At 49.7% G+C, this 26,654-nt stretch overlaps 1 protein-coding gene across 1 annotated transcript; it reads left to right on the top strand.

Annotated features, from left to right (window-relative positions):
- The first annotated feature begins 1,796 nt into the window (after positions 1 to 1,796).
- Positions 1,797 to 24,843, top strand: LOC128718529 (unconventional myosin-XVIIIa). The gene is made up of 7 exons (XM_053812151.1): positions 1,797 to 2,084; positions 2,148 to 5,624; positions 5,707 to 5,925; positions 12,380 to 12,742; positions 21,616 to 23,654; positions 23,723 to 23,902; positions 24,231 to 24,843. The coding sequence occupies exons 1-7, from the start codon at positions 1,797 to 1,799 to the stop codon at positions 24,841 to 24,843; spliced, it is 7,179 nt and encodes a 2,392-aa protein (XP_053668126.1).
- Positions 24,844 to 26,654: the final 1,811 nt, after the last annotated feature.

Below are 26,654 nucleotides of genomic sequence, written 5' to 3'. Positions count from 1 at the left end.
GGAAGCAGACACAGCCGCACACACCACAGCAAACGCGACACCACCGTGCCAGAGAGTGGACTACTTTTTCTAGGTGTGTGTGTTTGTGTTGTGCGTGTTTTTTTCTCTCCTTCTAGTTCCAACTATTTGCCACCAGCCAGTTTCCCGTTTGGATGTTTGTCGTCGTCATCTTGGACGGACCCTCGGCCCCGCATAGGAAGGGTTTTTTTTCAGAAATAGATGTACATTCCCGAAAACGTTTGTAACTCCCCTTCACGTATCGTGCAGTGCGTGTCTATCGCTTGGTTCTTCTGCAAGTTGCAAATGGTTACCGCTGTGTGTATGGTGCTTATCCCGCAAGTGCTCCAGACGATGTTCTTAATTTCCTCACAACTCGCCGTACACGCCCTACGTTAAGGTCTGCCGTGGTGTTGAAAGTGGCAAAATAGGCCGAAAAAGCGTTCAAATCGTGTGTTACCATGTGAAAAAATAAGGCTTTTAGTGCAGTTTCGTGCAAACCCAAATGATCCCGCAGATACGCCCGTCCAGACACTTGAGACAGAGGGACAAATGAGGGTTGTTATTACTACCATCAGTCCCTTGTTTGCTTTGTGTGCCCTCCTGTGTAGCCCTTTTTCTGTCCCATCACCCACACGCATCACCACAGTAGGGCGAGAGACAGACGTGAACTAGAATAAACCGCAAATCGAACATAAAACCCCTTGGGTGTGCGTTGTTGGCCTGTGACAGTAAAGGTTCGTTTTTGCAGTCTTTTTTCTGCGTAGAAAATGGAGAAAATCCCGGAATTGCACACCCGCGTGTAAAGCGATATACGCTGTGTGTATAAGAAGAGCAGTGCGCGGTCAATCTGGCGCGCCCATCGAGTTTTGTTTGTTGGTTTGAGCGGAGCTCGATGAAAGGGGAAACGGGAAAGGAGTGCGCGCGGTGGTGCTGGTTTTCCTTGATTTCCCTTGTTGTTTGGCTAACGATCGTCGTTCTCCAGCTGAAGCTCCTAGGCTGGGTGTATGTTAAGGCAAGAAAGCGAAGAACTGCGAAAGAAAGCAACCATCGATGCATATTAATACGCACTCCTTTCTCATCAAAGTAGCCCACGATTTGCCTGGTGAAATGAACGAACACACCAAACCTATCACCGACTGCTAAGATCGAATCAAGGCATGCCACTGCATCTTCGAAAGCTGGCATGTGAGTGAACGACGAGTCACCACAAACGTTGGGGGTTCTTCCTTGTGCAAAACCCGATACAAACCACAAATAATAAATTGTTGCGACACATTCAACCGCTGGTGACTTCATATCGTTAAAGGTGTGCAGATAAACAGTGGATAGCCGCACAGTAAACACCGGGTGGAATTCAGTGCCCAGTGGATTTTTTGTCCCAAGTGATAACGCGATAAGAGAGGGTAGGGTTACACACAAGTCACACGGCCTTTCGGAAGTGCTTGGCAAACAAAGTGTTTTTTTTTTGTTGTTGCTGTCCGACAAAAACTAGCCCACCAACAAACATTCCAGACGTGTGTGGCGTGCGAGGTGACGAAATCATAACGGGACACTGCATACTTTAGCCACCACGGAAAACACGACCAGATAGCGATCCCCCCGGTGTGTGTGCGTGCGGTTTTGTGTGGTGATGAGAACATCAAATAACAATCTGTGGCAAAACCGCGATCGTTTTTTTTTTCTTATCTTCTGCAGGATAATCCACCCAAAACGTATGAAGGTGGTGTCGACAAACAAGCAAACAAAAAAGCAATAATTATAGTATCAAGTGTAAGGACATAGTTTTAGACACAAGTATGTTTAATTTTATGAAGAAAGGAGTTGCTGGAGTGGGAGGTGGTGGCGGCAGTGGCAACAGTGGCAACAGCACGGGGAACGGAAGTGGAGGCGGTGGTGCGGTGTCTTCCGGGGGGCTATCCGTTATAGGCGCCCTGTCCGGGCTGGACGATCGCGATGATAAGGATCGCCGGAAGAAGGAGAAAAAGTTACGCAAAGAGGGCAAACAATTACTGCTCGGAGTGGGCGGTGTATCCAGTGGCCATTCCAGCAGTATGAGTGCCGAAGAGTTGCTACGATTAGATGAGGTATGGTACACACATACTTCAAGCACAGCAGTGACATTAACGTAGCGATCATCTTCTTTTTAGGTTCGTCGATCGCTCAAGATTCGTGGCCGACGAAAAGAAAAGGAAAAGTTACCGAGTGGCATCACGGCGGACTATAGTGCGTCGTTTTTCGCCCAGCTCGATGTGGATCATCGGGAACTGGATCGTGGTACGGAGGAGGTTCTAGCTGTCGCCAATACCACCACCTATATTGACCGCAACGGTGAAATGGTTGAGCGTGTTTCGTTTAGCAGCACGACGACGACACTACAGCCGACCTCACCTTCATACGGCGCGGATGGTATTGGATCGCAACCACACACACCCGGCGGGACGAAAACGAACCTACCCCCAATACCACCAAGACCACCGAAGCGTGGAATACTGAAAGGTTCGCGATCCTCCCTCACCGGTAGTAGTGGAGGAATGGTGGACATGGGAACGGTATCTTCCCCATCGTCTGCTGCGATGCTCCAGCTACTTGCCTCACCTTCGCCGAGTGCCGATAGCCTTACCGACACGACGACAACGACCACTAATTCTTCCTTCGCCACGCCACCGTTTTCGCTCAGCCCGGTCGGTGAATCGCAAGGCTACGAGGGACGAATCGGGCGAGTTCATCCGTTCGATGAACGCGTCACGGCGAACGGAAGCGTTATGCTCTCTTTGCCCCCGATCCATCTGCAACCTTTACCGGCACCACGCGAACTCGTCATTCAGCGGCAAAGAGGTCCACGGAACGATTTCGGTTTCAGTTTGCGGAAAGCGTTTGTGCTCGATCGTCCGACGGTTGGTGGAATGTCCCTGTCCCGGCCCGGTCCTCCACAGATGCGGGCGATTATCTTCGCTGAACCGAGTTCAACCGGCGCAGTGCGGACGGGATTGTTACCGGGCGATCGATTGTTGCGCGTAAATGGTCAGCCAGTAGAGGAGCTGAGCCGGGAAACGATCATCGAGATGATACGGAACAGCGGAGATTCGGTGATGGTACAAGTGCAGCCAATTGCAGAGCTTATCGAACTGTCCCGACGTTGTGTTAGTGTGACACCCAATAGCGCACCGGTGGACGACTGTAATACGCTAAAGCGCAGTGCCAGTCGACGCTTTCAAAAGATTCAAACAACAGCAGCTAACAGCAGCTCTTCAGATCCGAGTGGCAGAACCGAACTCGAACCGACCACAGTGGGTGGCCGTGTATGGTTAATCCATCGGGGTGGCTTTACCGCAGCTTTCAAGCAACAGCTGTCACCGTCTACGGTGGCGATGCCTTCCCACCACCAGGCAGGAAAAGTGTGGATCCGGCTCGAGGCAACCGGCGAAGAGTTGCTAATCGACGAAGATGACCTAGAGGTGGCCAACCCAAACTCGCTCGACCTCGTAGAGGATGTGTGTCAGCTGCCTCACCTGAACGAATCATCCGTGCTCCACGTGCTACGGCAGCGGTTTGCAAACAATCTTATTCACACGCGTGCCGGTCCAGTATTGCTGATCGTGAACCCGATGGCTCCGCTTGCTCTCTACTCGGAAAAGGTAGCGTCAATGTTTCGCGGATGCAAAGCCGAAGACGACATGCCGCCGCACATCTTCGCACAGGCACAAACGGCCTACCGGGCGATGTTGGAGACGAGGCGTGATCAAAGTTTGATCTTCCTGGGTCGATCGGGTGCGGGTAAGACCACTAGTTTCAAGCATGCTCTATACTATCTGACCCTGGCAAGCCGTCTGGAGCTGCAACCATCCGTGCGGGCACTCACCGTGGAGAAGGTGAGCGCCATCGGTACGATAATGGACGCGTTCGGCAATGAACGCACGGCCCTGAACGGGAATGCGACAAAATTTACACAAATTTTTGCACTGGACTTTGACCACAGCGGACAGATCGTGTCGGGTTCGATACAGATCATGCCGATCGATCGGATGCGTCCTTCCGGGGGTTCCAACCGTGGTAGGGCAGGCGTACCGAGGTGGAGTTTTCTCGCCGGTGTTGATGGTGGTGCGTTGCGAAAGGAGTTGCTGCTCGAACCGGCCACAGGAGAATCATCGGCGGGAGGTAATGCGACCGTGGAACAGGAATCGATCGATTATCAACGACTTTGTCAGGCGTTCCGTGTGCTGAACATTGATCAAGCTGCGGTGCGAGGCATTTGGTACGTGCTGGCTGCCATTCACCACCTATCCCAGTCGGGTGCGGTGATAGTGGCGGGCCGGGTACAATTTGTTAACCCACGCTCAGCCCAAAAAGCGGCCATGTTGCTTGGCATACCGGTGGAAGACTTGCTGTCGTACGTGTTCCCGGAGAATAGTTCCGGTGGCGCTACGAAACCTACCCTCACCACGGCCACAGTAGTGGAGTGTTTGACGGCATTCATTGAAGCGCTTTACACCGAGCTGTTCTACACGATTGTGGGACTTATCAACAAATCGATCGCTGCCGTTACGCCACATCAAACGATCGGATCTGTACTGCTGGTGGATGTTCCTGGGTTTCAAAATCCGGCCAGCGTTGGTGGTGGTACTGCCGCCAGTACGCTTGCCGATTTGCGCTTTAACTATCTGCATGAACGTTTGCAGTTGCTGTTCCACAACGCAATGTTGGTTCAACCGCGCGCCCGATACGCACAGGAAATGGTCACGGTAGAAGATTCCCTGGCGCTAATGGCAACTGATACGGGTGCTGGTGGTGGGGGTGGAGCTACAGCAGGAGGTGGACACAGCAGTCCCGCTGCAATGGTGGCTCTGCTCGATAAAGTTCCCCAGAGTCATGAACCTCGCAAAGGCTTGTTGTGGATGTTGGACGAAGAGCAACTGCTAAATCCGCAACCCACCGTACCGTCGAAAGGTGATGGAACCGCGGTGGATGATTTTGACGATGATGGTGTTGGTGGTGGCAGTGGCATCGATGAACGGGATGGAAGGTTTCTCGAACGTTTGTTTGCATCGTACGGTGATCGGGAGAGCCGTGAAACGTTACTGCTGCGTGCCAGCGTACCGACCGGTGCGTGTGACGTTGTGCTGCAACATCTGCTCGGCACCAACCCGGTACTGTACTCCGTCACCAGCTGGTTAAAGGAGGCAGCCGCCCAAGCACACTACATGCCCCAGCGGGCACTAAACTGTTTGCGTGACAGCGTTAAGCCGGAAATCAACGGATTGTTTGTGGGTACGCTTGGTGGTGCGATGGATTCGCTCGCTTTTGGCGGTGGTGGATCATCGCAGCAGCTGCAGCAACAGTCACTGCGGCGCATGAGCAGCATCCGGCGTACGTACACCGGTACCGGATTCCCCAAGCGGAACAGTGTGATCGTGCAGGTGAAATATACGGTGGATTGTCTGATCGATACGCTGCGACGAACGGGTATGCACTTTGTGTACTGCTATCTGCCACAGCACAACGGTGGCACGGCCATGGCCACTGGGGGGTGCGTATCGATCGAACAGCAACATCCATCATCGGCCGAAATCAGTGGCACCAGACAGCGGGAGGATGATATTATCAACATTCCACTGCTTCGCAGTCAGGTAAAGATAAGGCCGCCTTTGCCGAGCCCAATCGATCGATTGTTATCTGATTGTTTTGTTTACATTTAACTTTGATTTACAGCTCCGCGGTTCGCAGATGCTTGATTTTGCGCGCCTTTATCGGTTAGGGTTCCCTATCAGCATACCCTTGGCGGAGTTTGTGATTCGTTTTGGGCTACTGGCGGAGGGTGGCACATCTGCCGGCACCGGCACCAATGTCAGCGGAGAGGCGGCAATGGTTGATAGTATCCTGAGCAACTGCGAAGTCGACTCGTCCGTGTACAGAATTGGCACGAGCCAGGTAAGCAATGCGAATGAATTGTTAATGCACAAGCGATCTTTCATGATATTTTAAGTTCGGGCGATCGGCACGAAACGCAGTAAGAAGCCACCGAAGAACGGTTTGTTATTTTAACTGTCAGACTGGCGGGTGCGTTCGATCACTTCCACCTGATTATTCGAGCACTTAAAGCGCCCCACGAATTACCTGGCGCAGGTTTGCTCGAACGGTATGGCGTGTGTGTGTGTTGTTGATGTTGATGCCCGCTTTCACTTGATCATGCACACGATCGTACCAACACACGCATGTTATTTGTTGGTGTTGCGATTGAACGCAACTCGCTCCCGCTCTTTTGGCTACATTCGGCCGGGGCCAACATTAGCATTCCAGGCAGGTAGCGATCGAGCCAAGTTGCCCGGCGGGACAGGTTGCCAAGAGAGGAGAATCGATCGCGTACACCTCCTTGTGGCGACGTGTTAGCATCCCATCGCAATATTCGGACAGTACATTGGTGTGCGTTCGGGGCCCACATCATGCACGGCGAAGGAACGAAAAAGCAATAGCATAAAAGCATTCCAGCGAAGCATAGAATCGGAAGTGTGTACAGCATACCATCTCGTTCGTTGCCGTGTTTGCCTCTCGCTTGCACACGCTCGCACGCTCGATGAGGCGATCAATTGCCGCACAGATGAATAGTGGTCTGGGTCTCCCAGCATCAACACAAAACGGCGATCGCACAGAAGCCTACTTCATTCGCTAACAATCGCGTGTCGGCGGCGGTAGATTCGTGTTGTGTCTGATCATTTGTGAAAGATTTGTTGTTTTCATTTGCGGTAGTAGAAAACATTCACCAAAAAGAAAATGTGTCTATTCGTGAGGGCAAAAGCAGCAGGAAAACTTGCGTGTGCCTGTTAGTACGCAAAATATCTCGGCAGGGTGCAGAGGCACACCACGATAATCCACGGTTAATACCGTACATCATCGCGGTACAGTTCCTGACTTCCCTTTTTCGGGACGGTGTTTCGAGGTTGTGATCCCTTTTACGTTCGAAGCTTTTAGCTGAGTCGTTTGTTCTTGCAAAGCAGGAAACGACGAACCCTGCTGAATGTTGTTTTCCCTTTATCAGCGGCAAAGCGAATTGTAACGGTGCAGTCGTTTTGCTGCAACGTTGCAACTTGCAAGTGTCGCGCGCTACCTGCTTCAGTGCGGAACCCAACCGCGTTGTTTCCAGTGTGCTAACAGTGCGTATATCCAGTGTTCGCTTCGAACGATTTGTTATTGTTGAACATTGTCCACAGGCAATAACGCTAACGGCTGCTAACAGGTGTTACCGATCTGCCTTGCAGACAGTAGAACGGAATTCCACGGTGATAAAATGTATAAAACTGTGACGCGTTTCGTGTTAAAGAATATCCTTTAACGCAGAAGAGAATGGCACACAATATAATAGACCCGCAGCAGTGTGGCTTTCACCGCCCGGCCTCCAAGATTTCCATTCCATATCGTTGGCGTATGCTTGGAAGGCGGCTGCATCCGAAGAGTGCGTGAGAAGTGGCACTGTTTTGATTGCTGTTTGTGTGCGTGCACTGTTCGGTGTGGAAGGAAAGAGAAAAGCGTGAAAGCGTATTTCATTATACCTTTTTTTTTCCAATTCGACGGGCGAGGGTGAACAAAAAAAAACAGACAGACAAACGAAAACTGCAACGGATACACGACGTTGTACCCGATACACACACACACACACACACACACACACACACACACACACACACACCTCCTTCACCTTCATCGTTTTTCGCGGGGAAGTGAAAGAAGCAGTGATCGTGAAGAGGGAAAATCATTGGAAAGCCCACAGAGCCCCACCGGAGGTACCTACACCGTGGCTAAGCGTTTCTTATTGTTTTTTTCTTCTCCTTGATTTGAGACCCTCGCTTTAAAAAGCCCTACCTTCAGATATATGCGACCCGTGCCGCGACGATCCGACCCTATTTTTGTTCTTCTCCGTGTGTACGCGCGCAGATTTCCACTTGTGTTGCGGGCCAAGTTTCCAATTAAATTTTGTTACTTGCAAATAGTCTTCCCCCGGCTGGAAAATGTGGCTGGTGGCGGGGGGGGTGAGGGAGGAATTAATGTGTTTTATGACGAATGATGATCATGATGATGATCTCTGGTGAAGTGGCGGATGTGCGATCATAATAATAATAGCCTTTAGTAGGTGGAAATATGGATGGAAGGCACAAACGAATAGCTTTGATTCTCCTTTTTTTTTGCAGTATTGAGTTCATTGAAAATTGCGAAGGCAGCAGTATGGTAGTATGCGGCCAGACAGACCTAACTAGTGTCGGGTGAATCTGGTTCAGATTCATGAAGCTGACTGAATGGTTTTGAACCGCCACACCCTTCCACTGCTCCGAGGATTAATGAATCTTTCGAGAGTCGACTCCTCGTCAATACATGTGAATAACTCTTAAAAGATTCATGTAGCACAACACTAGACCTACCATCTCTCTCCCTCGGAGTGTGACGTTGCGCGGGAGTGCGTAAAAAACCGTGTGTGCCGGGTGAATGTGATCGATTGTGTCAGTTTTGATCGATATGTGAGATACCGGGGCCGAGCGCGGTACGTGTAGATCGTCGCTAGGCATTGCGATAGTGGTCACCGCTCGAGGACACTATAATTACAAGCCGCGTTTTGCTGTTAGTTTCGATGTGCTGTGTAATATTTATCAGTTCTCCATTGCTCTTGCAGCTGTGCTGATGTTTTTTTTGTGTATGTGTGTTGCGTGTTTATCCGTAAAATAGAAAGAGAGAGCGAGAGAATAACACTCATCCCCAAACGAGCTCAGCCTAGCAGTGGCAGAAGATTAGTTTAGTGGTTCCGTTTTTTTTATTGTTTCAAGTGTAATACCACATTCTACTGGCCGAGTGCGAAACGGGTGAAAAACATAAGCACAAATTAGTAAACATGGTGCCGTTGAGATGAGCACCCAAAGCAAGCGTAATCACACGGCCAATGGTGGAAATGTGAGGCGCTCGCAGCAGCAGCCACTGAAAGGCGATCAGTTGCTGTGCAAATGTCTGGAGAAGGGCCAGGAAATACTGCGCAAGGTGGAAGAACTAACGGTTAACCCGATCCGAATACGCACGGTATCGCGTGTATCAACGCACTATCAACAGCAGCCCGGTGCTGGTGCAACGACACCACCGTCGACGGTGAACACGTCAAGCGTGATGACCCAAACGCACACGGCGGCGAACGGCAGCGGCGGTGGTGGTGGTGGTGGTCCCAAAAACAATCACGCCCCAGTGACTTCGGTCGGTGGTGGCTTCGGTAAAGGCGCTGGAAGTCATCCGGTGTCCGATGGTCGCGGTGGTGGTGCAGGTGAAAAGAAACATCACCCTACGGCCGGTGCAGGTGTAACGAAGACAGCTGGCACTGGGGCAACTGTTGGCGGTCGCACTAGTAGCAGCATGGCCAGTAGTAACCGTGTAGCGCTGACCGACAGCAAACGTTTGTCTAAGGTATCGGACAGTGGTGTATCTGCGGCTGGAAGGCTCACAAGCAGCACAAGCGTTGGTGTGAAAGGATCTTCACGTTTGGCCAACAGCGCCCCTGGAGGAGGAGGAAAATCTTGGCCAAAACCACCAGCACTAACAGTAGCTCCAGCACCACTCAAGTCACCTGCCCTAGTGAAGCAGAATAAAACCTGCACTCCACCGGCAGTGAAACCATTGTCGTCCGAAAGCTCTGTTCCGCACCCGGTGCTCAGCGCCCTCATCGGTGTCGACGGTAATGAGTGTAGCAAGGCGAAATCGCTATCGACGGGTGCACTGATAACAACGGCCCGGCGGCCCTCGTTGACACCGCCAACGATTTCACTCACGGTCACCGACGGGTCCTGTCCGCCGCTCGTGATCACCGCACCCCAACCAACTCCCACCCCCACAACGACGCTCATGATGGCGACGGCATCGTCTACCAAAGACTCATACCACGAGAGCGACTGGAGTGAAGATTCTGGCCGAATGTCGAACGAAAATTTGGAACTGTTCGGTGGCGAACCGGAGAAACCACCGAGCAGCAGTACGGTGGTGCCGGGAAAGCTGAACGAAAGTTTGCTCGGAATTTTCGAGAATTCGTCGTCGAACGGTGGTGTGGACGGTACGGCTGTGGTTCCGGCGACCACCATCCATTCCATCAGTGCACCGTATGCGGGAGGACGCTGGAATCGTTCGATCGCGTCTAGTGCACCGATGCGCAAGAAGAGTTCCAAGGCTGGTCAGATCGAGCAACCGACTATTACGATCAATGGCGATGCCGGCGGTGATGAAGGCGAAAAGGTAACATTAAGCTTGAACGTCTTCACTAAGGAGAAAGCCTTTCCATGTTCCCCGTGGGGGAGTTCGTGCTGGTCGCAATCTGTTTTTTTTTTATTGAATCACAATTTCCCGTCATTTATTTTGGACGAAAGCTCGATCTCGTCGATCTCCGGGATGCCCCGCAGATGCAACGACCGAGTCGGGCTTAATTGTGCATTGTACGCGATCGCGGTCGGTGATCTTCATTTCGTGGCTGTTAGACAATCTGAGGAAATATGCCAACGGACACGGGTGTACAGATGGAACTGAGGTGGTCAATTCGTGTCCGGAGAGAGAGAGAAAGAGAAGGATGTATGTGAGGCTAGACGAAATGGAAAGTCTGGTAGCTTCTGGTTCGTCGAGAGCATATTGGGGCTCTAAAATTAGCATCGAATTATACTCATTACGAACGAAAGGGAAAAGATTAATTGTTTCGTATATTAATTGTCTACGCCAGGGGTCGGCAAAGTCCGGCCCGCCGTCTGATTTTAGACGGGAATCTCGACAAAATGTTGATGATCTCGTGAGTTAATGGCATTACCAACTTTTGTACCGTTTCTATCTATATTTATTCGAGTTTTTTTTATTCTTGATCATTCTAAAAGTGTAATGAGGATTCTTGCTAACGAATTCCAAGAATGTCTGCCACAGTGAAGATATTTGTTTTTCTATACATAAAGCAACGTACAAATCGAAGCATTTTGATTGAACGATCAAGTCTTTGTTCGAATTATCGTGTGCGTTATTAAAAATGGGAAAAATTAGTTATCTTCCTTAGAAGCTTCCCGAAATCTAGAGGAAAATTCAGCACTCTTTCGCGTTTTTTAAGCTTCTCTTATCTTTGAAAAAGGCCAGAGTGCTAAGTTGTTTTGGTCAGCACAGTGCAGAACGCCACGATAGAAGTTGTAGCTAAACAGTGAAAAAGTACTTCGACAAGATAAACTTTGCTTTTTGAAAGTGTTTATCAAAACCGGTCGCATCTGGCAGTCAGTCTTCCGAAAGGAGCGACTAGTGAAAATTACTTCGAAAATGATTATTTATAGCGTTTTAATGAACTAGCATGCAGTGATTTTTTTTTGTTCATCATCTGCCCCTTTTCGTGAAAAGCGTGCCGACCCCTGGTCTACACTCTCAGTTGGGAAGAGTGGGTTTCCCAACCACCAAATCACGGCCCGCTAGCCATCGGTACTGGTTTTGGCGAATGGTTTCGAAAGACAAAATGTTTGCAAATGTTTACTACAAACATTTGCGACATTTTACAGTAACAGGGCGCGCACAAACTTAGGAAACTTTGACGCGTGCGTGTGTGTGTGTGCGCGGATGAGAAGCAAACCGTTCATGCGCCACTTGCCACTACGGTTGGTTTGGTTTCAATAAGTCACCCATCAAGGTGCTATTGTGCAGCTGGTGCGAATAGCGATGCTTCGCTGTGATGAAACATGTCGCTTTTCGGTGGATTAATTTGTTGGTGCGTTGTAAGGAATTTAAAATGTATCATTTTCCTAATCTCGGACTGACAATCGGCGGACGTATCCGGATTGGTGTTGGGTAAATCTGATTTAGATTCATGAGCCTTAATGAATCTCTGCACTGAATGAATAAATCTGATTCCCAGTTCCAAAGATTCATGAATCTTCTAAGATATCTCTAAGAGATCCTCTAAGATTCAAGAAACATCCAAGATTAATGATCTCCGAGTAGCTTATCCGCTATGCTAGCCCTCAAAGAGCTTGATCCGCCACTGCTCTGAGACTGCAAGAAACATTTAAGAGACGAATCCTGATTTACATGACTCTTCGCCAAAGAATCATATGAATGATTTTTCTCAAAAGATTCGTTAAGCACAACACTAATCCGGATGTGTGTGGCCAGACGGACAGACCTTCGTAATGCATGCGGAGGTGAACGTCATTTAATTTTCCGTCCTTCCAACAACATCTCAGCATGTTGGCCCAACTAATAAGGTCACCAGTCCAAAGAGGGAAAACATACGCCTTCGTTCTTTTTGTGTTACTGCTCGCAATGTGCATGAAAATGTTTTTCTACTTCCGGGGCGTGTTTTTTCCACTGATATCTCTCTAATGTCTCGGTTTGCTTGGCTCTTTTTTTTTTTTAGGTGTTCTTCCGTTCCGGTGTGCTGGGCGCGTTGGAAGCAAAACGCGACGATCTGCTCTCCGATCGGGTCATACAGCTGCAGGCCCATTGCCGGGGGTACCTGGCGCGGAGGCGTCTCGCCCGGCGCCGTCTGCAGGAACTCGCGGTAAAATGCATCCAGCGCAATGTGCGCGCCTTCCTGAAGGTGCGCGACTGGCCCTGGTGGCGGTTGCTCGTACGCGTGACACCGCTGCTCGCCGTCCACCGGACGGAGGAGCAGCTGAAGGTGGCGACGGTCGAGCTGCAACAGGTGCGGGCCAAGCTGGAGAAGATCGAAGCGGAGCGTAACGAGCTGAAGGCGACCAACCACAAGCTGGAGGCACGGGTAAGTGGTTCCCCGTAAGGCAAATGACCTTCTTTTCTGCTCCCTCCCCGCGCCTTGAACTGAGCTGTGGCTGGCTGGAGGCTGAAGGAAGTTAACGAAATTCACCCTCGGGTCCTCCTACATTAACCTTCGACCTTGCCGCAGTACGGTTGCTGCACCCCCGGCCCAAATGGCTGGCATGAGTGGATGGGACCGTCAGCAGCGTGAAGTCATTCCGTTCATCAGCTGCAATGCTTGACATATGTGTCATTCCGATGCAAACACTTGCAATGCGTAGTAGTAACGCCATGGATTGGGGCATTGCTGTTATAAGAGTGTGGGTAGGCACCTTGCCCCGTTCCATGCCGTCGCGGGCCTGTGGGTGGAAAATATATTATCGCGCCAAGAGGGCGTTGTAATGTTGGTGTAACGCGGCCCGAGATGTTGTTGATTGTCATGGACACCGTGTTGGACCGTGTAGCTGGGGTCCACCAAAACAATCACGCTGGTGCAGAGCGGCGTTAAGTGTAGCGTTGTGGATATTTCGTGAATATCCAGTGCAGAAAACACAAACCATTTGCAAGTGGACGTGAAATCAGTGGCCGCGCGTTGTTAGTGAAAATTGGCTGCCGGCGCGATAAAACACACCGTCTCCCTGTTGGCTTTGGGGTGGAAAACAAAAACAACAAGGTAGAGACGATATTTTCGTGAAATTTGCTGCCCACCTGGCTGGCTGTAGGTGAAAGTTTTAGCAGCGTCCACATATCTGCATTTGTTTGGTTCGTATGTAAATTGGGGAGGGGAATTCAAAATTACACATGTCCGATCGTGTCTGTTCTAAATGTTTTTCTTCTCCATTTTACATGTTCATACCATCGGCCCCAGGGGAGAGAGAAGGCACGGCTTATCGAAAATACATCAGTTCGGTTGTATCTCTTCTTCCCTCCTCCCGCGCAAACAACACCCGATGGTGTAATGATGGACAATTGGTTTTGGATTTCGATTTCGATCGGACGGGTTGGAAAGTCTCCAACCATAACAAAATGGGCCCATATGTATATGCCTTCCAGAGCTCGTTCGTTATTTAGAAGCCAAGCTACGGTGGAACTATTTTTCCACCACGTCTGAACGTGTTTGTGTGTGTGTGTGCGGGAGAAACGGAGCGTTGTTTTGCACATCGCCAAGCACTAGATTTACATATGGCCATAAATTGTTACCCCTTTGGTGGCAGCGAATCTGTTAGAAGACGGCTCAAACGAGACAACGGTGCGAATTTCTACTCCGCACACAAACGGATTTCGCTTTCGTGAGATCGGTGGGTTGAACGATCGGGGAGGTTTGGATAGCATTGTTTTCTCCTGAAGCGATGAGCTATGAGATATGTATTTTAAGAGGTGTTTTGATGAATATATTTTAAATGAGATTTCTAAAGTTAAGGAAAAATAAATCTCTCAGAAGTTGAAAGGTAAAGACACTTTGAAAGAGATTTGTGAAAAGACAACTATCCTGAAAAGTCCAGGATAAAATGTAGCAGATTTTGAAGTTTTCAATTAATGACAAAATTAGCAACATTTCAATTTGAAAAGTCAAAGTTTGACTGTAAATTGATCAGCATTTGGGACATAAAAGTAAGTTGGAATCTATGACACTAAAAAAGCACTCATAAAGCTTTTGTAAATGATATACAGATCAAGTGATCTTCCAGGAATTCTAAGTATTTTGAGATTGTTTTCGGAAAACTCTATTGATCTTTTTCGATTTATCTCGGAACATTGCATGCAAATTCCAAGTCAGTCGGTTCAGAGATCTTCGGGGAGTTCAAAGGATTTCGAGAATTCTTTTCGGCAAACTCTAATATCTTAAACTTTTTCCAGTTATCTCTGAACACTGAACGCAAATTTCAAGTCAATCGGATAGGAGATCCTCAGGGAATTCTGAGGATTTCGAGAATTCTTTTTGGGAAACTCTATTGGTAATGTGGTTTTGATATTTTCTCCATTCTTCTCTGGATCTGTAAGCTTCGAGAAAGTGAATTTTAATGCTGACCTTATCTTCTCCTTTATAAGCACAACAACCTCGAAGACCTTCCATTTGTGGCTTTCTTTGACTTTATTTACCCGTAGCTGGATATAAGTAAGTGCTGCGCGTACTATTATTGGTCCGGTTAGGATTTTGGACCGGTCCTGTCGTGTTAAGACCGGTGCCGTTATCAAATACACCGCCCATGCTGACATACATTGCTGCCTTTAATGCTGACCTTATATCTCCTTCAAAATGCATGAGAGGGTAATAGAAAAGTCCTATCCAAACAGTTTTAGTACGCCCTAAATGACTCACAATCTAAAGTGGCCGATTATTATCAATTCATTATTGAACAACTCGATCGCAACTAATCCACCTCTGTCTCGCGGACAGCAGAGCAGGCACAGCAACTGTTTCCTCCATTGTCAGTCAAGCAAAACAATGTAATGCAGCTGCGGCTAAAAGCCACTTTCAAACCCGTTGCTTGCGGAGAAGACCCATCAGCAGCTCATTAGTGACCCAGTGTGGTATTGCGGTGTATCTCGCAAAGCACGACCGGCAGCCGCCGGTTGGTTCCGCGTTAATTTAAACACGGGTGACCGAATTTTCGCTTGGGAGTGATTCGTTTTTTTACCCCGTTGTTTTTAAGCGTATCTGGGCAATGGCACAACCGAGCCAAGATTTGTGTTCGCTTCACTTGCGCCCTGCCAGGTCGACGTCTCATCTGGTCGCTGGGTGGAACGTTTCGGGACGGGATAGACATATAAAATTGATGTTCCTGTTTTGTTGTTGCTGTTGGTGGTGTGCTGTTGATCGCGCGTCTCCGCTGCGCTTCCCAACATTCTCATCCCAACTCGCCGGTGTTTTTCATTCGCTTCAGCCACTGTGTAGGAAGTGTGCGTTCGCGCTCGATACGGATCCCATCCTGAAGAAAGATGTGACCCTACAGGAAGGTTCAAATGCGAATCTTAACCATACACCGATCCGATTACACCATGCAGGCATAGCCGCACACGATGAACGCGCCACTTGGGTGTCGTTCAAGTTGCCACTTGCTGGCACGAAAAAACAGCTGACTATAGCGGCACGCAGATGCTGCTTGGTGAGGTATCCGTCCCATCATTCTTCAACATCAGTGTCTGGCAGAGCGGGGGGTTTTTTTTTTGGTTAAATCCTCCTTTGCTTTCTGTAGCTTCGTCTCGTAAAACGTCTCCGTCGATTGGTTTCGATAATTACGCGATGTCGTTCACCGGCTGATGATGATGATGATGAAGGAAGGAACTCGCATGTTCGCTCACTCTCATTCACCAGTTGCGCCGGTTATGTTGTTTTTGAACCAAGCCATCCCGAGGGAACGATGCTGCGATTATTTAATTTCGTTGCTTCTGGTGTGCAATCACCGTTTAATGTAGGTTCTTGCACAAGCTGCTGAGCACTGTGCACAGTTACGTACGCTTGATTTGAATATTTGTTAGCCAACCTTTGGCTATGGCAATATTTGAATAATTGCCGATAAATACATTCCAATTCAATTGATCTTCAGTATTGATCAAACGATCGATCTAATTAGTTAAAATTATTACCCATTTCGTGGCGCATCGACCACACCGCTGGCCAACACTGTACGAAACGTCGATCAACAACACTTGCCGACTCTCGCGGGTTCTAAAAATAAGATACACTCCGACAACCCCGGCCACACCATCGGCTCTGACGGTGACGGCGACGAGACGTATGCCATAATACCGATGTTACATTTGTCGTTGGTTCACTTGACTGATTTGTCTTCCCGAGGGTTTCGCAGTTCGGGGCGAGTTCGCCTGGGGTTGCCGGTGGAGATGGAACAGATTTGACGGACGAACAAGAAGAGAGGGTTTTGGTATATTTTGTCACCGATGAATCGGTGCTGCCTGCTGTGTGTGTGTGTGTGTGTGTGTGTGTGTGTGGGTGCGTGCATGTGTGTGGGAGGTTGGGTGCAGGTTGAATGATGCTCTTCTCTGGTTGAAAAGCAACACGGCGACCTAGTGCGTCGGTCTAAGCAGCCGAACAGTGGATGAATGTATTTGGGGAGTTTGGACAAAAAATGTCGAAGCAAACGAGGCAAAAACCAAGTTGATTTGCGAACAAATTCTAACTTACCGCAAGTCTTTTGTACAGATAGGTGATCGCACTTTCGAAGTCGTCCAAAATTTCACTTATCTTGGATCAACAGTCAGCACCGACAATAACATTGATGATGAGATTCGCGCTAGGGAGTTGGCTGCCGACCGGATGTTCTACTGTTTGAAGAAACTTCTCTACTAAAAACACCTGCCGCGACGAACGAATCTGGGACTTTATAGAACCTATATAGTTCCAGTACTCCCATACGCCTCTGAGATGTGGACTTTGTCCAAAACTGACGAAAATCTCTAAGCCGCGTTCGAAGGGATGATGCTCAGAAGGATTTTTGGCCCCGTATGCATAGAAGGACAATGGAGAAACCGCTTCAATGACGAGCTCCCCAAGCTGTAGTACAGCGAACTACACCCGCCAGGCTCCGGTGGGCTGGCAATGTCATGAGATTGATACCGGACAACCTAGCCCGTAAAGCTCTTCTAGGTTGTCCGTATAGACAAAGGAGGCGTCATCAGGCTCATATTGAGATGGAGTAATGGCGTTGATGCACCAAAAAGGAATTATGGATTGGCAGATGATAGCGCACGATCGTGAGCGGTTTGAAGGACTTCTGCAGCAGGTTCGCAAGAGTGAGGACTCCTATAATAGAAGACTGGAGCTGGTTAGACACTAATCTTTCTGTTAGACGTTGAGGTGATTTCCAAATCTACAGATGATTGGAGTTCAAAGTACGCAGACGTTGAAGCATTTGGGTCTTGAATGGCTTCAGCCACTCAATGTCTTAACTCAATAGCTCTTGAAATGATATCATGGCTGACCAGTTTACAATTATCCGCAATCTTCGGAGGAAAAGAAATGCGTAATTATGACCACCATTGTGCTGACCCCGGCTCCATTGTGTTTAAATAGCAGTGCGCCAACTGTGCGCATCGCAGCAAAAGTAGGGCCCTACATGATGCGAACGGTGTATTCTGCGCCAACGCAAAGACGAGAACAACCCCCGATACGCGCCGTCCTGTGTTGTGGCAGTGGGTACGGTCAGCTCGTTCCCGGACACGCGCCCGTTTCAGTTCGGTGTTGGTTGCGTTTGCGTTCGGATGCAACCACAGGGAACGCACGACGACGAACCAAAATCCGCGCGACCATTATTATTTGCCCGTTTTGTTGCGCACCACGACCGTCCGCGATCGATACGGGAGAACGACCGAACCGCGGAAAACCGCGGATATACTGCCCATTAGGGCGGATCAAAAAAGGAACGGATACGCGCGGTGGTGGAAGTGTGTGGCACGCATGAAAGTCAAATTTAATCCACGATCGCAATCGTAATCGATCAACGAAGAAGTTCTCCGCAGTCTGGGTGTCGATCGCACGAGGAAACGGTGGCGCGGTGCCAAGAAGGCGGGGGGAGTGAAAACAAGCGGGAGCGAAGTCTCACGTATCCGGTGGGAGACTGAAATCCCTGTCGAAATATTTGTGTCGAAATTAATACGAAAAATTGGAAGTGATTCGCTGTGAATGAAGAAAAAAAAAGTCTGTCGCGAGGAAAGTGCATTGGCTTTTTAAATTCGAAAATAAAGTAAAGGCGGGTGCTACTGCAGGCGGAAACGAGCGAGGGAAATTGGGAGGCGGGAAAGAATCGGAACGACGGGATTGTGAATTGGTTTAAAATTTGTCGTGCATTGTTTGGGGTTTTTGCGCTATCGAAAGGAAAGGGAAAACCCAGTGCGCGCAAACGTTGTATGATCGTGAGGTTTATCGATCGTTAAAGGCGACCGAAACGAGAGCAGAGCATCGTTGTTTTCGTTTAGAAGAAATGAAGAAACTTGCTGCTGCTGATCGTCGCGATTACAGTAACAACAACGGTGTGGCAATAAAAAACACTCATAAAACGTCGCGATCCAAATAGAGATTTGGAGGGAGAGAGAGAGAGGGCCAGCTTAGAGAGGGAAGAAAAAGGCAAATAAAAGTGCAATCACTAGCAGTGAAAGCAGCAGCTTGTATGTGTGTGTGTGACGGGCGGATAATCCTATCGAAATGCGTCCAATAATTTCGGCGCCGTCCGCGGTGGTGCAATCACCTTCATCGTCCCGTATCGCACCTTTAGCGGCACCGGGATCGGGAACCGCCACTACCACCACCGCACCGCACACGAACGGCGGAACAGCGTCGGTGGAGACACAGAACGGTAGCAATGGCGTCGATGCGCCATTGCAAAACAACGGCGTTGGCATCGTCAGCAGCAGCAGCACCAGTAGCATCGTCGCAAAGAAGCCGAAAAAAGAACCATCCGCACTGTCATTATCAACGAGCACGGGCGAGGCGCCACTAGCGAAACCGGTGGCCACCAAACCACCGCCCGTGGGCGGGAAGCTGTCGTGGAAACATTTTCTTCCCAGTGTCGTTGGCGGTACGGGCGGCAGAAATGCTGCTGCGGCAAACGAAAACGGTGCGCGTCCGAAGGAAGTGGCGGTGGATGAAAACAACAACGAAACGGTCCCACCGAAGCAGCTGATGACGGCAGCAGCAAGCTTAAATAATAATGGTACGACAGTTGCGAGCGCGCAAGAAGCCGAAAAACACTCCCATTCCAACGCGGCAGAGGTTGGTGGTGCCAAGGATAAACAATCGATGCCAAATGGCTGTGCTCAAAATGGGCAAGCTCAGGAAAATGTACGTTTAAAATCTGGCTTCAAGGAAAACAGTACCGACAAGCATGTCCAATCTGCACCCAATCCATCCAATGGCGAGGTAAAAAGTGTAGAAAAGTCACCATCGTCATCGGCAGTTCGGAAGCAGATGACGGTGAACGGAACACCTCCGTTGCCACCTCCGACGACGCTTAATGGCATACCGTTGGCCGGGTCTGGTGTGATGGCGATCTCCCGGAAGGAAAGCGTAAAAACCGAAATCAAAGTGAAACTATCGCCGAAAGATGAGAAGAAAGAACCCACGGCGAACTCAACGACGATGGGCAAAGTTTCGTCCAAGACGTTGGAATTGAAGCGTTCCACCAGTGGGCACCGATTGACGACAACTTCCCCCACAGCGACGGAGGAAAATGGTGCCCCCAATGGTGGGACAGAAGAGGCGAAGGAGAAAAAACGATCCGCATACCTGCTAACGGATGGGGCGGGCGAAAATGGCAAAGGGCTGACCAAAGCCAAGCCGCTGGTAGGAAAAGCCACTAGCACGGAGAAAAATGGTGCTATCGGTGTACGGTTGTCACTGAAACCGAGCCGATCGGTAACGCCCGATCGAACGGAAAAGTGTGATCGAACGATCAAACCGTCCACAAGGGCTTCCCCAATGCGTAGTACCGCGACGGTTGATGATGGTATGCCGAAGGAAAAATCACCCGCCGACCGGCGGATACTGGGTACGGAGGTGAAACGAGAGAAAACCCCATTGCGGTCAGCTTCGTCCAAGAGTCTGTCCGCAAAGGTGGAACCCGACAAGACTATGGAGGTCAAGGATGGTGATGCAACCACTGCCGTGCTGACGTCTACTGCGCCATCCTCGCCAAGTCGCCCGGTAGTGAAGGTGCGCAAAGTCATAAAGAAAATTATCAAAAAGAAGCCAAAAGTGACCGAAGGGACGGATGGTGCACAGAAGGAAGAGTTGGCTAAAAAAGAAGACACTACCGCAGCTCAATCGCCTCCCGCAATGATGGGTACGGTGGAGACAACAATTACGCACGAAATGGCCAATACGGCGGTGGTGAAAGGAATCGTGGAAATCTCCAAACTGCCGTCGAAAGATCGTCCCGTTGAGAAGGAGAAAAAGAAGACAGCCGGTAAGGTTGCAACCACAAAGCAGGATAAAGAAAAGGATATGCTCAAAGAACCGGCAAAGACCACGGCGCAAGATTTGACAGAACATGTTGAAGAACCAACTGGGGCATCCGGTGTCAGTAAGGATCGCCAGTTGAGTGAGCGAAAGCACTGGGCGATGCGGAAGCGTTCCATGACCGATCGGGCCATGTCGTGTGGCCCACTCGAAGATGGCCGTTCCGGTGCAATGTTGGAACAGTTCCTGTTCTCCCTAGCTACCATACCTCAGGAGATCGCCATCGATCTTCCGGCTGGGGCACCGTTGCCCCGGTTCGGCAGCAATCGTGCCCTAGCCCGTTCGGCTTCACAGTATCTCAGCAGCAAGATTCACGATTTTCTTCGCCGTACCGATCACGTTATGCAAGACTGGCGCAATATTGGCCGTACGTTGAGCCGTCGGGGAGATTACGGTGTGCGCGGCACGATCGGTGACGTCACCGGGCTCGGGGCAGTGCGATCGCGTAGCGTTTCGAACATTATCGCGCGCGGACTGCAACTGCTCAGGGAGCAATCGACACCACGTTTGCTATCCGGCCGCTCGAGCGTCTCGCGGTCTAGTTCGCGCTCGTCGTTCTACTGTGAACTACCCGCGACAGACAGGAAAAACAACCAAAGCCTGCTGTTGCGTCGTCGCCGACTTGTTGGCGATGGTCGCAGTAGGTTTGCTAGCGTAGGGGGTTTTGATGATGACGTTGGGGATGAAGACGACGATTGCAGCACGGTGGTGGATATGAGCGAAGAGGTAAAACGTAGTTTCGCAATTGGGAGGAATGAAAACTTGGGATGCATAAGCTTTACTTCCGGAGCAATAGCCAAAATTGGAAACTACCAGGAAGGAGTAGAATAGAAGATGCCTCTTATATTTCCCTTTTTTTATTTAAAGTTGTTTATTAATTTTTTTTTCCTGTTTTCCACTTTTAGCTAAGCGACATTACTTCCGAGCTAACGGAGGAGCACTCGTCGTCGAATTTGATCACGGAACGGCTAGCATCGGAAACCTCGGAACGGTTGCGACTCGAGAAGGAAGTGAAGGACTATGAGTCAAAGTATCGCAATCTGCAGGAGTCGTCCGAAAAAATGGAGATGGAACTGCTGTGTGCCAAGTCGGAGCTAAACTGTGACTTTGACGACTGCAGCACGATCGGCGATTACGACGGCGATGGTACGGATCGGGACGGGCTGCCACTCGGTGGTGCTGATGGCGAGGTGGCCAAAAGCTACCGGTTACGCTACGAACGGGTCGCCCGTGAGCTGGAGTTCACGAAGAAACGGCTCCAGACGCAGCACGAGCACGATCTCGAGCAGCTCGTCGGGTTGAAGAAACAGCTCGAGAAGAAACTGTCCGATGCGTACGAGGAGGTCGAAGAGCAACGCCAGGTGGTGGCACAATGGAAGCGCAAGGCGCAGAAAATGACAAACGAAATGAACGATTTGCGCATGCTGTACGAAGAGCAGAACAGTCGGAACAACCTGCTGGAGAAGCGTCAGCGGAAGTTTGATGCGGAATGTCAAACGTTGCAGGACAGTGCGCGGCAAGAGAAGCAAGCGAAAGAACGGATCACACGCGAGAAGGACGTGCTGATGGCGGAGAAATGTAAGCTAGAGCAAACCGTATCCGACATCCGGCTCGAGCTGGAACTGAAGGAGGAGAAGAACGCAACGCTCCAGCATGAGCTAGACGAGATGGCGTTTGGTGGTGGCACGGAGGAAGAGATCGCTCAGCTGAAGCGCCAAAAGATGGAACTTGATCGGCGCTGTAAGGAGCAGGACGAAGAGTTGGATGAGATGGCCGGCCAAATACAGTTGCTGGAGCAGGCGAAGTTGCGGCTAGAGATGTCCCTGGAAACGAGCCGCAAAGAGTCTCGCAAGGAAGCTCAGCAGCGGGACGATGAGATGGAAGAGATCCGTGGCGCTTCGTACAAGAAGATAAAATCTTTGGAATGCCAGTTGGAGCAGGAGCACGAAGAGCGAACCCAGCTGCTTCGCGACAAGCACGAGCTGGAACGGAAGCTGGCCAGCCTGGAGGATCAGGATCGTGCCGAACGGGCGGCCGAAGAAGCGATGGTGCAACGGTTAAAGCGTGACGCGCGCAAATATCGTGCCCTGCTGCGAGACGCTCAAAGTCAGCTTGATCGTGCGAAGGGAGACTCGGCAAGCAAAGCGCTTGTCCGACAGCTACGCAACCAGCTGGAAGATGCCGAATCTGCGCGTGTAGGTGCGCTGAAGGCACGGCAGGTGCTGGAAGGTGAGCTGCAGGATGCACAAATGCTGCTCGAGGAAACGCAACGGGCGCGCAATGAGGCGGAAGATAAGGCCACGATGGCACAACGCGACCGGACGGAGCTACAGGCGCAGATAGACGAAAACGAGGAGGAGATGGCGGAGCTGATGAAGAAGTACAGTGCCACGGTGAAACAGCTTTCCAGCGAACAGACGCTGATAGCGGAGTACGAGCTGCGGGTGTCGGAGCTGGAGGGTGAGAAGAAGTCGCTCAAGGAGCAGGTCGTCGAGTTGGCGACCCGGCTTGAGAGTGTGGAAACCATTGGCGAACCGTCGAACAGTATGGCGTTCAAGCGGTTGGAGCTGCGCACCAAAGAGCTGGAATCGCGTCTCGAGTTCGAGCAGGCGACCCGGGCCCGCATCGAGATACAGCTGAACCGGCACAAGGACTCGCTGGAAAAGCTGCAGGGCGAGCTGATGCAGGCGCGCAACCGCGAATCGCAGGCACAGGACGCGCTGAAGAAGGCACAGAAAACGATCCGCGAGCTGAGAGACGAGCTGTCGACGCTTGCTAACCGCGATCAGGAGGGACTGCTAAAGCGCAAGGAGCTCGAAAAGCGCATCGAGACGGCCGAATCGGAGACGGGGTCGGCGAGAGCGGATCTGCGGCTCGCGCTACAGCGGATAGCCGATCTGCAGCAGGCCATGGAAGAAGAGGGTGACTCATACCAATCGGACAGGTACGTGTCGTTGCGTCGAACGGACGGACGGTTGTAAGAAGGGCAAAAATTGATTTTTATACTTTTAGCGATACGAGCGATAGTTCGTCGTCGATGGATTCATTCCACGAGTCGACTGTAACACGCAAATCACCGAGCGTCGGCAGCGGAGACCACTTCGGTACAACCAATGGAGGCAGCAGCCGGGGAAGCATCGGTAGTCTGGCCAGCAGTACGCGGGATGGGCGTAAGGAAAGCAACAATCCAAGGTGAGTCTCCTTTGTGCAGCATTTCAGGATTCCAAAAGTTATTAAAAATCATCATTAAATACAATCTAAATACACGATGATTGTGTGTATAAGGTTTACTACCCCAAAGAAGATCTGGAGATATGCTGTAGAGTTTGTATTGTAGAGATTCAATTAATACTTTCATAGTAGCAAACACGCGATCAATGGAACTTCTTCGTTTTGCAAATTAAAATGTGTAGTTTAATATCAAATGTATCCATTCCATTGCTGAAATCATCACGAACGTTTCATTGAGAAATAATCATTTAAACACCCATGTACTGTTCATGTGTAAATCAAAACCTAGGATTCGTCCAAGCCTGATAGGAAGTGTTCGGCGTAAAAAACGTCTGCCCCCTACTATTAAAGAAGAAGACGAAAGTTATGCGACCGACGAACAGACCAGTACCGGGACGAGTTTACCGCAAAGCCAAACGCCGGATCTATTATCATCGCTGGAAAACAATCATCTTAATCATGCGGAGCAAAGCCCAAGCCCAAGCACCACAGACGTTGAGCATGTCGAAACAGTAGCAGCTGCTTGTCGCAGAATGAGTGAATCGAGCACGCTACGCGAAGAGACAACTACGGTAGCAAAAGAGTCCGTTGTTCCGTCCGCTGAAGTGAAAGGCGAGCAGTGTGAATTTCCCTTCGATATCAACACGCTGAAATCGATCAAGGAGAAGATACACTCGCTAAATCAGATAATACGCGACGAATCGCACGACACGAGCTCGGAAATCGATCTGGTAGATCTGAAGAACCTGAAGAACCAGATACACGAGTTCAAGAAAGCGATCGAATGTAGCCGCTCACGCTCGATGGATAAGCTTGTGAACAGTGGTGGAAGCACACTATCTGCCGGCATCATAACGACATCGGCGTCTACGGGGTCGGCCAGCACTGAGCCACTCTCGTAAGAACTCAGCTAGCGAAGGGGACGGCACAACAACATGACTGCCCAAGGAAGAAAGTAGAGCAAAAACTGAATAGTGCATTTTAGTAGACATATCGACGCATTTTTTATTGCCCAACAAAATCGAATGCTATTTCCACATCAAGAGAGGGACCAATTTGGAGTTAGTTAGAACATTGCACTACCAATCTTCGCCTCAATGACAACACTGCAAAATGTAAGCGAAATTTGAACGATTGCTGCTGCGCAATGCTGAAACTTTTCCCCTGACCTCTGCTTTGCTTTGCTGCATTCGCCTGTTTGCAATCCGGAATGAGTTGAATGGAACCTTCCACAGCAAGAAAATGTCCCTAAGGCTGGCATGTGGTGTGAGGTGTTGAAGGAAATCCTTACTGTTCCTTACTGTTAGGAAGATTTTCCATGTCTGAGCCACAAGACACAATGCTTGACGCTATTCTTGCGGCCTATTTCCGTGTTTCTTTGCTTTTGTTCCTCTCGATTTAATTTTCATCCTTTACATGTGGATGCGTTCGAGAAACTGAAACGCACGTGTCTCCTGCTTTCTGTTTGTTCATCATTTAATATTCATTGCATCAAACCTTGTGTGCGTTTTTCACAATATCAGCCGCTAACTGCCGGTTTGTCTGTTTGTTTCGCATTTCAGTTTTTAAAGTTCAGATCTGTATCGTTTCCTTTTTTCCTTTTCTTTTCGTTCCTTTCAACCTTCATAAATTACTTGTTTAAATGAATTCCCCTGAAACAAACATCACACCTACCATAGAGCTAGCTTTTACCGAAGGCGCCAACCACCACAGCGTACCGCATTTTCCGTGGCTTCCTCGCCAGCGCCTTCCTATACCAGCATGTTGACGGAATATCGAAGAGCACTAAGCATCGATCATCGTTTCAAAAGCAAACCGGTGACGGTGACATCCCGTTGCAAAGATGTCATTAGCACCTACGTACGCACAAACGGTACCGGCCTGAAGAAGGAACCGTCCAATATAAGCATAACCAGCAGCGGCAACAGCAATGGTAATAAACAACAACGACAGAGACCGTTCTATTACTGGTGGCAACATCCGTAAAGGTACCGAGCAGAAGTGCAGAGAGCCGCGTCACGTGACTAAAGAGTTTGGCTTGTTGTTGTTCCGTACGCCCCCCGCGTGACTAACTAAGCGAGAATTCTGTCTGTCTGTTTTTCTTTGCAATTAGAGCAGATATTAACTGAAATAGCGAAGCGAGATTGAAAATCTAACAACACGTCTTGTGCAATGAATTTTCCTTTTTGTCTTTATTGCAAGTCGAGTGGAGTGCGCTATTTGCGAAGAACTGTTTCGCTCCCCAATGAGTTACTTGCATCAGAATGTATAAATGATTTGTGAGCTTGATTGTTATGCGTTTTTACAGTTTATAAATCAATTGGATGTAACTAATATATCTTCTTCTGTCCATGTTTATCCAACAGAATCACACTAACAATGGCTACTGGTTCCGAAGGCAGTCATCAATCGGTAACGACAGCACCACCGGGCGCCACGGCATCGCCTGCAACAACGAAACTAAGCAACGGAAATGGCGAAGGCACACTGGACGATTCGTCTTTCGCTTGAACGGTCGCAGGGTCAGCTGTTTGTGCGTGCAATAGCAATGGATGCCCCCTTCCCCGTAGTAATCCGTTTTGCCATATTAAACACAAAAAAGCGAAGGAAAACTTAAACCATATATTTATATACACCACCATATGCAGCCGCCATTTTCCAATTGTCCTGTTCGCTGTCCCCCTCCCTGAGATATACTATACTTATCTAACTT

The sequence above is a fragment of the Anopheles marshallii genome, chromosome 2, assembly GCF_943734725.1.
Source record: "Anopheles marshallii chromosome 2, idAnoMarsDA_429_01, whole genome shotgun sequence".
Taxonomy (NCBI): Eukaryota; Metazoa; Arthropoda; class Insecta; order Diptera; family Culicidae; genus Anopheles; species Anopheles marshallii.
This window is presented reverse-complemented; position numbering and strand designations above follow the sequence as displayed.

Bases quoted from the DNA above. Each gene is read 5' to 3' on its own strand.
- LOC128718529 (XM_053812151.1), top strand. From the start codon at position 1,797: ATGTTTAATTTTATGAAGAAAGGAGTTGCTGGAGTGGGAGGTGGTGGC. The intron at 2,085-2,147 runs GTATGGTACACA...TCTTCTTTTTAG, and splicing joins AGTTGCTACGATTAGATGAG to GTTCGTCGATCGCTCAAGAT. The intron at 23,903-24,230 runs GTGAGTCTCCTT...ATCAAAACCTAG, and splicing joins AAGGAAAGCAACAATCCAAG to GATTCGTCCAAGCCTGATAG.